Raw genomic sequence first — 15,216 nt, forward strand, 5'->3', positions numbered from 1 at the left:
CGTGCGCCCGCACCCGACCCCTGGGACCGCCCCCTCGCCCTAGGAACCGCTTTAGCACCCGCCCCGGACTGCCCTACACACTCTGCTCCTCCCCCACCTCGGGCCCACCCTTCACACCACCCAGCACCCGCCCTGGGGCCGCCCCACTCGCACGCCCCTCGGCCGCCCTGCATCCTTCCCGGCCCGCCCCCATTTCTGCCGGCTTCCATCTCGGAACCGCCCGGCATCAGCACCGGCACGACCCCTTTTTCTTCTTTCCCGACCTCTCCGTACCGGTTGGGACCCACAAGACAGCCCTCCTCATCCGCCCCAGACCTGGCGGGAGCCCTGGGGTCGTCCCTGCCCAGACTTGGTCCTGCCCCCTGCTCATCCTGGAACCCGGGACCGGCCAGCCTCTAGGTCTATACGGTCCCCTTCCGGGTCCAGCACCTGCGTCTAGGTATTGGTCTTGGCTAGAACACCCAGCGCCAACGCTCCGCCCCTGTAGGTGGTTTATTTTCGTAATCTCTCAGATCCCGCCCCTTTTCAAGGTTGCCCAGCCTCCCTAGCCTTGCTTTCTTCGGGACTCCACCTCCAGTTTGCAATCTGGGATCCACCCAGTGACCCCATTCTTTTGTCTCGGGCTGCCTCCAGCTCCGCCGGCGTCACTGGATACGGAAGACGCCCTGTGGCCTGCTCGTCCGCCTGGCTGCCCTGAGTAGCCTTGCTCAGGGTCCGCAGACACACTTAGCCCGAGAGCTGGTGAAGGCGGGTGCTGGAACCAGCATCCGGAAAAGTGTGACGCGCCTGAGTGGTTTAACGTCTCAGGATTCTGCTTTAGCTTCCTTACGAACAACACTAGTGAGAGGTCCGCTTCAGAGTAGATACAAGAAGTCAGTAAGTTAATGTTGGTTGACTTCCAAATGAGAGGGAGGGAGGAAAACCTATGGACTCTGGAGCCAGACATAACTGCAAGTAAGGCTAATCACTGACTAGAAACTTGGGAGTCCGTAGTAGTTCAAGTGAGGTTTTGGGAGTACCCCTCAGACTGTGTGGCTGTGTTGGTGCAAATGCTTCAGGAACGCAATCTGATAAAACAAAAAGGATTATTTCAAGTATTTTGTATTTGCAGAGACGTGCCTTATGGCCAAAATTATGATCTATTTTTGAGAAAGTTCTGTGGGCTGCTGAGAATTTGTACTTTCTAGCTGTTGGGGAGAGTGTAACGTTTAGTATTGTCAACTTGACTGTCGATTTAGAATCACCATGGAAACACACCTCCACGTGTATGTGTGTTTCCAAAAGGTTAAATGAATGGGGACAGCACTGTCTCTTGGACGGCAGGCTTTGATTAAAGCAAAGGAGAAATGGATCCGGGCACCAGCATTCATTTCTCTGCTTCCTGGCTGTGGATGCAATGTCTTCAGCCCCTCCCCTCTCGTGGGCCATGCCTTCCTACGTCCCTTCCCTAGTATGGTGGTCTGCATCTCCTCAAACTATAAACTTAAATAAGTCTTTCCACACCTAAGTACCTCTTGTCAAGTCTTATCATTGTCAGCAATGAGAAAAGTACTTAATACAGATGGAATATTCTGTAGATGTCTATTCGGCTTATTCTAAATTGAACTCAAAAGTTTCTTTATTTAGTTTTAGAATGACCTACTTACTGAAAAGTGGCATATCAAAAATCCAAAATTATTATATCAGAACCTATCTCTTCTTTTTAAGTCCATTGATGTTTGTTTTATGAAACTGGGAGTTTTACCCAAACTTCAGTGTTTGTGTTTACGATTGCCGTATCTTTTGAACATAATTTCTTAAATCTGTAATTAATTACGTAATTAATTATGTAAGTAATTACATAATTAATCATGTAGGCAAGTAATCTTTTTATTAATACGTAGTGGCTTGGTCTCTTCTAGTTTTGGTTTGATATCTATTTTATCAGTTATTAAATTAGCCATGTCTGCTTCTATTTACTTAGTAAACTGAGTTATGCCAGACAGGTATGTTTCTTGGAGACAAGACAGTCAGATCTTTCTTTCCAGTCCAATCAACTTGTCTACCTCTTTGAAGTGAGGGTTAAAGATAATTTACTTTAAGTCATTGTTATCATAATTATTTTGCTTTTTAGAATCAAGATTCTCATTCTGGTGCTCAGGATGGTCTGGAACTAAGTAGTCCAGGCTAGTTTCAAAGTTCAGCCTCAATTTCTTGAGTACTAGACCATCATCATGCCCAGCAATACAGGCTATTATTGTGAGAGGCTTGTTAATTCTTTTAAGTTTTGGTGGGTTTGATAGGTTGGGATGTTCATCCTTTTCTTCCCTATCTGGATTAAAAGATTGCTTATTTACTGTGTTGGACAGAATGGATTGTTCCTTAGTTCTCCTTTACTAATATTTTCCTCTCGTGAAATTATTCTTTACTGTGTTCTTTTGGCTGAGCCTATCTTTCTTCCCTCTCTGTGTCCAGGATTCTCCAACTCTACTCTGTAATGCTGGCTTGGTGTTCAAGAATTGCTATAATTTGTGCTTGATTGAAATGGCCTTATTTCTCCAACAGTTTTAAGACTTTTGATAGGTTGGCATTTCTTTACCTCCAGGATTTGAAATCTATCATTCCACACTTTCCTAACTTTCATGGTTGCTTTTGTGATGACACTTTTTTCTCAATGCTTTTCATAGTTCTCTGGTCACACCAATTGGGGAAATCTAAATGGCCTCGAATTTGTTTTGTTTTTTTTTTCCTGTAGCATTAATTTTTTCCCCCCTCTAATTTCAGTGCCTTCAGATCCTCCTACCCCCATGGATTCCTAGATTTGGTCTCTTGATCACTTATCAGAGCTTTTTTTTTTTTTGGTTTTGGTTAATCATGTCTTTAATCCTAACACTTACTTGGGATGCAGGAGCAGGTGTGTTTGTAAGCAGTGTGGCCTATGCAGTGAGTTCCAGGCTAGCCATGGCTACATAGTGAGATTCTATCTCAAAACAAACACATGCATGCACAGCACGCATGCACAAAACCAATTCTCTTGCTAAATTTCTCATCCATTTTCCTTACTTTTTCATCTCTGGGTTCTGAAAGTATTTTCTTTCTTCATCTGGTTATTTGTATACTCCTTGAAGACATTAGTCACTTTTTACATGTAAACTTTTCAAACTTTCACCCAGAATTTTACCGATGTATATGTATATACATGTATATGTGTGTACGGTAAGAGCCTCAGGTAGTCCTTCCTGCCTGGCCTCAAGCTTGCTGTGTATCTGAGGAATTCTTGATCCGAACTCCACCTTCTGACTTCTGAGTTTACAGGTGTGTGCCATCAGTCTGGGAATGTGGTGCTGGGGGTAGAATGGGCAAACAGTTTAGCAACTAAACTATATTATCAACTCTTCACCTCAAATTTCTCTTACTATATTCCAGAAGTTTTACCAGTAAGTCTGTTTTTATTTTATGAAAGGTTCAATGTGTGTCTCTATTCATTTTTGTTGTTTGAATACCCAGTCACCTCTCACTGCTGGTGGAGAAGGCTCCTCATTAAAGGGGTTTTCTCTTCTCTGAGTTTTCTATATTTATCTTGGCTTATCTCTGAACTGATCTGCGGGAGATAAGTCTTCCACCAGTATCAGTCTTCATTACAGAGTCAGTGTAAATTTTGGACTGTGTTAATTTTCACCTTGTGGTTTAGAACATACGTGGTTTAAAATTACACACACACACACACACACACTCTCACACTGTTCTGGACCTTTTTAATCATGTTGGTGTCTAAAACATAATTTGCTGGGATTATTGGAATTGTACTCTATGTACCAACCAGAGTGGAGAACAGTCCCTGTCCGCTCTCCATCAATGACTATGGACCAGCTCTCCTGCTCCACCTATCTTTGATTTCTCATTAGTTTTAATTTTTCCTGACATAAATCTTATAACTTACTTTAGACCTACAACTACGTATCATTTTTGGTGATGCAAACCTAATTTCTTATTCAAAATGTCCATGCTGGTATGAACAGTGACATTTTATAGATTGCATTCTTAACATAGCTGCTTCTAGTTACCAGAACTATGCTAATTCTTTTAGATTTTTTAATATAATGATATGCCCTATGCAAATGAATACAGGCTCCCTCTTCCCAGTCTGAGCAGCTTTTCCTATCATATTACTTGAGCAGTATGAAACAGGATAGAAAGAGCTACATTTTTGCCTCACTGTGCCTCAGGGGGAAAGTATCCATTTTCTCAGCACTTAATATATTAAGCAGGTTTGGGGCATATTTTTCCTTTTCTTTTAATCTGTACAGTTTCTCCATATTCCTAGTTTTTTTTTTAATTATGCATGGCTGTTGGATTTTTCCTGGATCTATCAATATGACCATGATTTTCTTCCTTAGACTGATTGATGTGGTGTTAGAAAGCACAACTAACCCTGTAGACCAAGAATATATCCTGCCTGATTGTGGTGGATAGTTTTTAAAATACATTTTTCTATTGCCCAATTTTTGTTAAGGACTTTTGCATTGACATTTATGAGATGCACCTGTCTGCTATCTCATACTGTATCTGATAGAATACATTAGAAAGCATTCTCTCAGGGCTGGAGAGATGTCTCAGTTGTAGCTAGTCTTTGCTACTTTGTGGGTTCATTTTCCCACTCTTTATACCCCGTCTCACCCCTTATCACTAGATATGAAAGAGGATAGAAGGGAGACAGAGATCCTTAAGTCTAACTTCTTTCGTCTTATTTCTTCTTTTGAGCACAACTAACAAACCATAACCAAGCCCCCTGAATAGCCAACAACCACCCACCACACCTGTTGGGGCTCTAGCATTTATACAACCTGTGAAAAATTCCAGAATTCCAAATGTCACACAATCACACAAACTATCTGTAGCTTGCAAAATCATGCCTCTGCTAAAGCACCATGCAAATCATAGTCAGCTGCTGCAGACAGTCCAAAGCAGCCCCATATCCCAATACCTAAAATTAAAACATATTCCTACAATACCTCTGTGTGTTTAAAATAAGAGATCCATAATTGTCACTACTCTCAGTGTTTAAGAACAGTTGCTGCTCTTGCACAGAACTTGAACTCAGTTCTGTGTAATTCCAGTTCCAGAGGACCAGAGGACCTGATGCTCTTCTGTGACTTCTGCAGGCAGGCATGAAGTACACACACATATGTGCAAGGCAAAATATCCACACAAAAAGTACAATCTTGAAATCTTAAAAAGAAAACAGGCCTTTCCTCTGCTACTACATTCTACAAGAGATTACAGAGAATTAGTTCAACTTCTTAAGTGTTTGGATTTACTAGCTTACCTACTAGGGACTTTACCCCAGGAAGATGATTATACGGTGTCTTTAATGTATAAAACCCTGTTCTGTCTGTGAATCTCACAAGAGTTTGTTCCTGTGGCTAATTAGCCAACAAACAATCCGTGTGACATTTTCTTGTTTAATGAAGTAGGAAAGCCCAGCCTCCATAGTATCGTGGTCAGTGCCACCCTTGAGCAGGTGGTCTTGGGTTATGTAAGTCAAACTAGCAATCCACGGGAACAAGGCAGTAACAACTCATTGCTTCTGCTTTAGTTCCTGCCCCTGACTTCCCTCAGTCATTCCTGGACTGTAACCTGGGTCTTATAAGCCAAATAAACTCTTTCCTCCCTAACGCGCTTTTGGCCAAGGTGTTTATTACAATAGGAAGCAAACTAATACAGGGACTCTTAAGGACCTGGCCAGTCATCAAACTTACCCATTTTTGTGGGCATAGACTGGCCAACATACATACATAAATACATATATATGAACTATTACATATAAACACATGTAGAACATATATATAATACATATGTATTTCAATCTTTCCATGTTCCAGTATCTATACTGATGGTTCTTCTTCCCTCCTGTTAAAGACCACTTCCCCAAAACATTACAGATGTTAGTGAACACGGGGGCCCTCAGAGGTTTCTAGTTGGAAAGGTCTTTCATTGGCTATATTCATCTCATCTCCACATTCCTCATTCATCCCATTTGTCCCTTAATTTTTAAAAACATTTTAAAGGTTTATTTTGTGTACATAAACATGTCCCATACGAGTGCCTGGGAATCAAAGAGACACTGTGATATTTGGGAATTGAACCCAGATCTTTAAAAGCAACAAATACTTAACTGCTGAGCGATCTCTCTAGGCCCCTGTGAATTAGTCATAATGTTTACACACTAAAAAAGGAAAAGCATAAAGCTAAGATGCTAGTATGAAAAAGAAGGATCAAACTACACAAATCCGCTTCTGTGAGAAAAAAGAATTCTAGCCATTATCAGTTTTGTATATATTGGCTTTACATCAGGGAAACAGGACTCTTGCATTGTATGCTTGGACTAAAGGAATCATTTCATGCAATCCAAGTGAACCTCTCGAAAAATTAAGGGACACAGAAATTCTACATCAGGACAGGAAGGAGAAAGGATAGCAGAGATTATTTTATAGTTTTACTATTTAGGCCTAGTGAAGCTGGAGGACTAGAATTTTATTAAAAATAAAAGTAACACTTAAGCTGGTTCAGAAGTCTTTTCATACACCAGCCCCAATTTCAAAATGAGGTCATCAAACAGCTTTATAATTAACATTTCCCACTTTAATACTCAGCTTCAGGTAAACAAAATAATCCTTGGCTCATGATACTCAGCATTGGTTTAAAAAGCGTGCTTTTGCTTACTGGAGTATCTTGAACCTGTTACCCCCAAAGCTGAGCTGTGACTACAACTGTCACTTAGCAGCCCTTGCTGCCTCTCATCTACATACAGTGGTTCAGCTTTGCAGCACTACACTTTGCTTTGGATAAACCGAATGACAATTTTTAAGAGCTCCATTTTCATATCCCTCTCCCCTGCAGAATATTGAACCCCAAGCCCTGAGCATGCTGGCCAAGCGCTCTCCACTGAGCTGTTCTCTACCTACTATTTTATTCTTTGAACTTTGCATCAATCTCACCCATTACTCTTTTTCAGGGAGGATTTGGGTTTTTTTTCTAAGTTTGTTACTGTTAAGTTTTTCTTGAGTATGTGGCGAAACTTCTCGAGTACAGGATGTATTAAAAGACCAACTTTAAAAGGTACCCACAATGTTTCAAGAGTCAAATCACTGCTGGCCAACAGCAACAAATACCAACATGGAAACCCTCCAACACTGCTACTGCTAGGTTTCAAATTTCTTTGGCAACTGAATGGGTATAGAGTCATTATTTCCTTCTGGTCTTGATTTGCATTGTAGTTTCTTCCACTAAGTAACCTGTCTCCCATGTTTTCATAAGGTCTACTAGATGGTGTAAGTACTCATCTTTTATTCCCTTAGAGTTTTAAAACTATTGCTTTACACTTCTTTTAATCTTTAAAAAAAAAAAAAAAAGATAACCAACTGTTCTTCCCAGCTCTATATGTCTCCTTTCCCTGAAGCAACATACTATTGTTACCTGACACCAAAGTTCACTTTTCTAGGCAATCTAGTGTATCCCATTGCAATCTCAAGGTAACTGGTATAGTTCAGACACTACTACAGGAGGATATCTTCTGGTTTCTTAGTTAATTGGTGTAAAACTGTGACAACTGGTATTATTTTGCCACCTAACTAAACCTTATTGTGTCTAGTGACTTCTTTCTGGATTTATTAAGGTTTATTTTTCAAAACAAAAACAAAACAGTTAAAAAACTGAACATTCTTCTGGCTCATGGATGTCTTGCTCCAGTGGCCAGGACATGCAATGCCACCATTCTAAATATAAGCAGTAAAAAGGGGGCAGCGTACCTGTTTCTCACTTTGAAACAGCTTCTAGTTTTTGATAGGTGCTTTTCTTTATCTGTTTTACATAGACAGTATCAGTCTAAACAAACATTTTATAATTTTGTTTGTTAGCTTTACTACTCTGTGTGTGTCTGCCCACGAATGTCAGAGAACTCTGGATTCTAAAATCAAGCTTTTGTGGGAAGCACGTTCATACACTTTGTACTTAGCTATCTCACTGGCCTCACTGACCCACATTCCGGCTAGATGTAGGTCTATAGAGTACTTGCCCAGCATGCAGTCTGGGCCTCCTCTCCTGTATTACATATACCTGCATAAATTAAGCACAGTAGCAGGTGTCCTCAAGTACATATTAAATCTAAGGCTAGATACACCAGACTCTTCAATCCCCCCCCAATCTTTCCTTGTTTGGTTTTTGATACCGAATTTCTCTATGTAGCACTAGCTGTCCTGGAATTCACTCTGTAGACCAAGCTGGTCTCAAACTCAGAGATATGCCTATCTTTGCCTCCCAAGTGTTGGGATTAAGGGTGTGTGTCACCACCTGGATAACTGATCCCTTTCTAATCCGGTTATGTTGTTAATTGTGAATGAGCTTTTTTTTTTTTTTTTCCCCTCAAGATAAATTTTCACTATATAGCTCTGGTCTGGAGCTTTATTGTATAGAGCTGATTAGCCTTGAGCATGCAGTGATCTGCCTGGTAAGTGCTGGAACTACAGGTCCACATCTCCATGGCCCTCGTTTACTGTATCTGAATATACTGAGACAGTCACAGTGGTTAATCCTCATTTAAATCCATTCATGTGATCTGCTAAATATATAACTTTGATATTAAACCATATTATATACATTAATGATTAAAATTAAGAAATTTTATATCCAAAAATTTGTAAAGTATAGCCATGGCCTGTTTTTTTATACAGGCTAACTTCCAAAAATGTCTGGAAACCAGAGGACAAATATGTCTTTGCAGGATTTTCTGAGTCTATAATTCTACTGATGCACAGTTTGAATGTCTCTAATCCTGTGGAGTAAAGAAACCCCACTAGATGTTAACTTGTGTGACAGACTGCAGGACAGTCAGATGAGGGTCAGAATGTATGACACTTCAGTAACATGGTTTTAAAAAAATGTTAGGTCTTCAACACAAAGGACTATAACTTGTCTTAACAAACTAGCCATGATTAGAGGTGAGACAAGTAACAGCGGTGCTCCTATGAAATTAGGCAAGCAAAGCCCTAAAACATCCAACAAGACAAAATTACCATAGAGAAGAAGAAAAAAGTGGCTCTTTTTTCTGGTTTTCCTCTTTATTTAATCAAAGACTGGTGGATAAACATAAATACAGCACTATGACCGGATCAATCTTCATATTGTGCACACACAGACCAATGAAAAGTAATCTGAAAGAAACTTGCAGTCAGCAGTGAAATGCACTCAGCTTTTCTTTCCCTTGCTTAAAAAAAAAAAAAGAAAAAGAAAAAAGCAACAAATTTAGAATGTCATAAGCACATATTCTCCTGTGACAATGATTCCGACATAAATAGTGGGTGCAAAGAAACTATATGCTAACATATGTATAACCTTTGTTAACGAGAAACAAAACAAACAGAAGCAGCCATAATGATTAAGATACATTCAGTTACTGGTAACTAGTTGTACCCAGAAGGGCATTATCAAAAGGGAATCGTGCTGCAGAGAAAAGCTATATATACACACACAATGAGAAATAAACTGCAAGATCAACGCATGCATGTTTAATACTGGAAAAATCACAGCCCTCCAGAATTTCTCAACATTTGTTATAAAAGCCCTCTGCACTCAACTAAAATTAAAATGATCTTAAAAGGATAATACTTCTTTTCAGCCACAGAAACTGCAATGGAAATAAATGTTCAGAGTCATTTTCAAAACAAAAACAAAAATCTATTCTTCTGATGACATGCATGATTCAAAGGTCTATGCAAGATACGGTGCTCTACATTCCCAAGGACTAGGAAAAAAAACCTCAAGTCAATTTTTAGTTTGCAGATGATCAAAGGATTTTGTATTCCAGCAGGAGTTCAAATCTTCTGGATCTTTTCACCAACAACTACTGGATTTTCTTTTCTGATTTTCTCAGCAGCATCAGCTTTGTAATTGTAAGAGCAATTGTGAACATCTGAGTAACGGTGCACACCACAGTAAACATTTCCACACCGGCATTCAAACCCTGGAAATAGATAAATATGTAGACAGTGTCAGTTAGACAGGAGGGTGAAATATCAAGTTCTTCTCAGAGTTAACGCTAAGTAATACTGTCTTTAAGTCTATGAAGAATTACTGCAAAGTTCCAAAAGCTTTATTCTTAACTCACTATTGGACAGTTTCCTTTCTTGCTCCTATGTACAAATACTTATTTTTACTAGGGCAAGCTCTGATTACTTTTCTGAGCTGGTTTCCGTACCTGGTGACATGGGTCACAATTTCTTCCTATGAAATGAGGGCTGCTAAATTGAAAATAGATCATTTTTAAACTGAAAAAGCATAATGTAAAAACAAGCCTACTGTGAGAAGGCAATTGTAACACTTAATTAAAATCAGACCAGCCAATCTGGAAGAGCTGCTGCTGAGTGGCAATGTAACACCTTTAATCCCCTCTGCTAAGCGCTCAGGAGATGAACTGCTCTGTGGGGAGAAGGTAGAAGCAGCTCCCTGTGCGACAGTCCCCCCACTATCAAAGGCAAGTCACTAGCTTCTCCAAGCCCCGTGTGCACTTTTTATGAATTCACGAAATACTCTAAGGATCAGGTGAGTGTCCAATATACAATAACTACCCAATCAAAGCTACTGAACTATAGGCATCGGCCTTGTGTGTTGAAACTCACTGAGAGCTGCAGTGAGAGTGACAGTGTTCCTCCTCCAAATCAGGCTTTTATATTATAATGGATTTGGGGAAATGGAGCTCATGAATAATCAATATTTTAATTAAGAACTGACGTTTACTTTCTTTACTGCATTTTAGCTTTAAAAACGTATTTTGAAACTTTATTTAATAGAAAACTGGAGCAAACAGTAGCCAAGTGAGATGAAAACTAAGTCCTAGCCTTGTAGTCGGGAGGCCTGAAACTTTACCCTTTTGAAGAACATGTTTGGTAGTAAACATGTGCATTTTAATATTGGAGGAATGGGGCAGTTTAGGTTATCTTTGATATCACACTGTAATCTTCCTTAGAGTCAATCCACTCTTTAGCAATAAGTCATCCCAAGGTATCATTTCATGTCTAGTTTCTGGAGACAGGATCTCATGTAGCAACTAATCCTTCTGTTTCCACCTCCCAAGTGCTGGGATTACAGGCATGTGCTCCTACCATGCCCCCTTTGAAGTGTAATTTTCACTCAGAATCTTATGATTTTTATACAAATGTTTGGCACAATGCCCAAGTAAACAAATAGCAAAACTATTTGTAGCTGCATCACTTTCCAGTAAAGCCCAATACAAGGCTTGACCTTGCCTCAGTCCACAATACCCTCAATCAAGACAGGATTACACTTTCCTTGGCAGGCCTCTTCTTACCGTGTTCACTCTGACTGCACCTAATGTACATTCTTTGCTAAATACTGTTGAGTAATTCCCCTTTAACAATTTTGACAGCTGAGTTACAGCACCAGGAATATATCAGTGATATCTCCTACACAGCATCAGGCTGCTTTGCTCAGTGACCATGTGTGGTCCATGATCAACAACATTTTACATAAAACACTTCACAGCTCAAAGTCCCCCCAAAATACCATCTCCTTGAAGGCAAGAGACTCATGTTTGCTCTTTGCCAGCACTCACTTCATTGACCTTACTTGTCAAATACTCTCAAACCCAGCGGACATGAATTTTTAAATGCTTAAAAAAAAAAAAAAGACAATCCAGAAGCTAACATGTACCCAAACACCAATGTTCACAGAGGCAGCAGCAATCTTAACTGGTCAATAACAGTGAGCTCAAGTTATTCCAAAACATGCACTCAACTTTAAACCATCCAAGGCGGCCCTTACCAGTAAGTCCCACTTTCTTTCTGCACATGAAACAGCGATTCTTTTTTTGTTTTGGTTTTTCAAGAGACTTGCTTTGCTCTTCAGATGGCTGCTGTGTTGTATCTGCTACTGAAGCTGAGAAAAACAGGAGGGTAGTAAATTTAATTATTCAGTAAGATTTAGTGTTTGGGTGGTGGCTGACACTCACCCCACAATATCCCACAGATTTAAAGTCTAGCTAAGGAATTGATTTATATCAGGAAAGATATTCATAAAATTACAATTTTATAAAACATGACCCTCTTTTCATTAAATGCACAGGTAGAAGGTAATCTATAATACACTAATTGTGTTTCTAAACAATGGTTTACAGACTTTCTTTTTTTGGTATCTGAAGTAGGGCGGGAGAGAGACAGAGACAGACACCAACCACCCAGGAAGTCTAAGGAAAGGTACAAGAAAACAGTCATATGAAAACTTAACACTGCTCACAGTCTGATGTCCATAGACTTCCCAGGAAAGAGGAATACCAATGTTCTCAATGTTTCACATAAAACCACTCAAGCCAAGTATTGTGGCACACGCCTATAACCCAGTAACCAGAGGATTGATGTTTGAACCTCATTTACAGAGTAAGTGAAAGTCCAGCCAAAGTAACAAAATAAAATTCTTGCTCAACCCTATCCCCAACTCCCAAAAGCACTAAAGATGCTAGGAAAAAAAAAAAAATCAGATATAAGGAAACCTTAAAATGATGTAATTAATATCAAAACTAACAAACAATACATTTTCATACTAAAATCAGGAGCAGATACACTGAGACTCAGGTTGAATTCACTGTGACCAAACCCTGTTAATGTGTCCTTTCCTGTTACCTGTCACTCTGGCCCTCTTGAGTGCCCTAGAGACATAGTCTGCAACCTTGCTCTGCACACACAACATTTAGGTTAGAAAGAGTAAGTGGCCTATCATGGTTCAAGTTCCAATTTGACCATTTTGTTATCATCAGAGCCTCTCCCATGAGTCACCACTCCTTCCGACTGTTCTGGGAATTTCTGGCTCAAATCTACAAGCCACCCAAAAGGCTTTCCCATTTCAACTATGTGTTTTTTAAATCAAGATCTAATGCCCTTCCCTCATCAACAGTCTCTGCAGCTTTCCACTCTATTACCCTGCTATTGGCACCATCCAATCCTTCCTCAACTCATCTGCTGTAGGTGAAAAATAAATATTTAAAAACATCCTGATGGTTCTCCTCCATTCCCCAGGGAAAGGTCCAGGGACTTTCACCATTTCTGTCACCCTCTCTCTGACCATATTACATCATTCTTTAAGCTGTCACATGGTTGAGTGATAGATACTTCAGTGCCTGACTTCCTTTGACAAACTTCTCTCTCACCTATGGGCTCTTGTGAGGTTCTTGCTGTGCTTAATCTTTAGCCACTAACTCCATTTTGTCTTTCCTGTTTACAGTGATGTAAGCCACAGTCTCGGAATAGGAAACCCTATCCTGTGCCCCTATGGTACTTTAAAAAGCTCCTATAATTGTTTATTTGATGTAACCTAGCTTAACTAAATTCTTTGAGGGCAAGAACCTGTCTCCTCACCTCTTTACCAGAGCCTATCCTGTTGCAACTGTGGATCTGTACTAAGATTTTTATCCACTAATCTGTGGAGAACACTCCCATAGCCATAGTACCGCCCCTCTTACAACCAGCTACTTATAGCAGATACTCAAATACTTTAGTGGACTATAACCTGCTTATGTTAACTCATTAATATTAAAAAGTTACACCAAACAAAACACCATGCATTATGAATTAATTAGTTAGTTAGTTAGTTAATTAATTAATTATTTAATTAATTAATTAATTAATTAATGCAAGCAACATCTCCACTACACAAGCTAAAGCCAGGCCAGATAATTTCTTACTTATGGTTTTTGAGTCAGGCTCTCATTCAGCAGCCCAGACTAGCCTCAAACTCATTGTAACCTTTCTGCCGGAACCAAGTGCTGGCATTACAGGTGTGAGCCCCTACATCTGGCTACAATGCATTTTTTAAACAAAATATGGACATAAACTTCATCTATTCTATAAAAAAAAAAAAAAAGGCACTCTTAGAATGTGAACGAACCGTGAACAAAGGGTGAATGTCTTGTTTTAGTCCCTGCCTTTAGAAATATTAGGTAAGGCTTGACACTATAAACAGAACTTGAAAACAATTTAAACTGTAATCTGAAATGAGTCTGTATATTTATTGTCTTTAAAATTTGAAAGCCACAATATCTAATGTGTTCTCTAAAACATATGGTAGTCAAACAAATGCCTAAATGTCAGTAACAGGAACACAGATTTCTAAATAAAACTGGTTTAACTACTGAGACAAATTTGAGAAATATCTGGAAATGAGTAAAAATTCATGTTCTTATTCTGAACACAAGTGGTGTCACACACCTGTGAAATTTGCTGATTAGCCCTGAAGACCTAAGACAAATCACCAGTGACAGATGCAACTTTGAAGTTAAAGACTGGCCTGTTGTCTGAAAAAACTCATAAGCCAGAGCTCACATCTGGACTGCTGAGTATCACATACAGCTCCAAAAGATGATGTGAACATTGCTCAACTCAAACATCAGCACAACCTTAATGTAAACAATGAACACCCCGAGTTTAAATACATTCAGAAGCAAGACACGAGGACTCTGTGAAGGACTGATTCCAAGAGATTACTGTTTCCTCGGCTTATTTAGGACCACAGAATGCCTTATCTACTTCTGTTTATATTACCAGAACTATTCAATCCTGAATAGAGTTATCTAGTAGCAAAGAAGCCAAAGAGACAGTCTTTCTGAATTTAAAGCCAAAGTAAAGACAGTTTCTTCAGAACTAGATAGGTTGTCATACAGGAAAATGAGAATTAGAAATACAACGCCAACTGTCAGTAATTAACAAGAAGTGACTGTCTAGTTATACCCACTGGCCATACAAGTCTGTGGGGAGGCCAATATAACAACATAAAGGCAGCAAAATCAACAGAACTGTTTTCTAGCTGAATTGCTCACTGAAATCCTGACTAGATACGGTCTAACAGACATTATTGTTAAGATACTTCAGAAAGCACTGGACAGGTAAGAGTGGTTTAACTACCCACATGGAGGATCACATTCAAGAGGAACAAGGCCCTCTGCTCTGGGTCCTGTAAACAGAAAAAGAATAGAAATGTAATAGTAAGCATACAACACAATTTAAACACTATCTCTGTTTGGGGCATAGTTATAAACACAGTGAAAAACCAAACTGAACTTGGGACAACATCGATAGGTAACCCCAAATTGTCTTAATATGTCTACTTTCTCTTGGTGGTGGATACCTCTACATAACATAGTTTTCCTCAGTCAGTCTTGGCAATTCTCAATAATTA

The 15,216-nt window shown here is 39.5% G+C and overlaps 1 protein-coding gene across 4 annotated transcripts in view; it reads right to left on the reverse strand.

Moving 5' to 3' along the window:
• Window positions 1–9,074: 9,074 nt before the first annotated feature.
• The window catches only part of Zfand6 (zinc finger AN1-type containing 6), a 68,317-nt gene continuing 62,175 nt past the window's right edge, over window positions 9,075–15,216 (reverse strand). For 3 of the 4 annotated variants that reach the window (XM_055623094.1, XM_055623095.1, XM_055623096.1), the window contains 3 exons: window positions 14,947–14,991; window positions 11,815–11,928; window positions 9,075–9,997 (listed from right to left, as the gene is read on the reverse strand). In XM_055623094.1, coding sequence (XP_055479069.1) covers window positions 9,849–9,997; window positions 11,815–11,928; window positions 14,947–14,991 — 308 coding nt within the window. In that variant the 3' untranslated portion in view covers window positions 9,075–9,848. The remainder of the gene's footprint in view (window positions 9,998–11,814; window positions 11,929–14,946; window positions 14,992–15,216) is intronic. The other variant, XM_055623097.1, reaches the window with a different exon arrangement.

This window comes from Psammomys obesus, unplaced genomic scaffold (assembly GCF_907164565.1).
Source record: "Psammomys obesus unplaced genomic scaffold, mPsaObe1.curated_primary_1811, whole genome shotgun sequence".
In the NCBI taxonomy this organism is placed as follows: domain Eukaryota; kingdom Metazoa; phylum Chordata; class Mammalia; order Rodentia; family Muridae; genus Psammomys; species Psammomys obesus.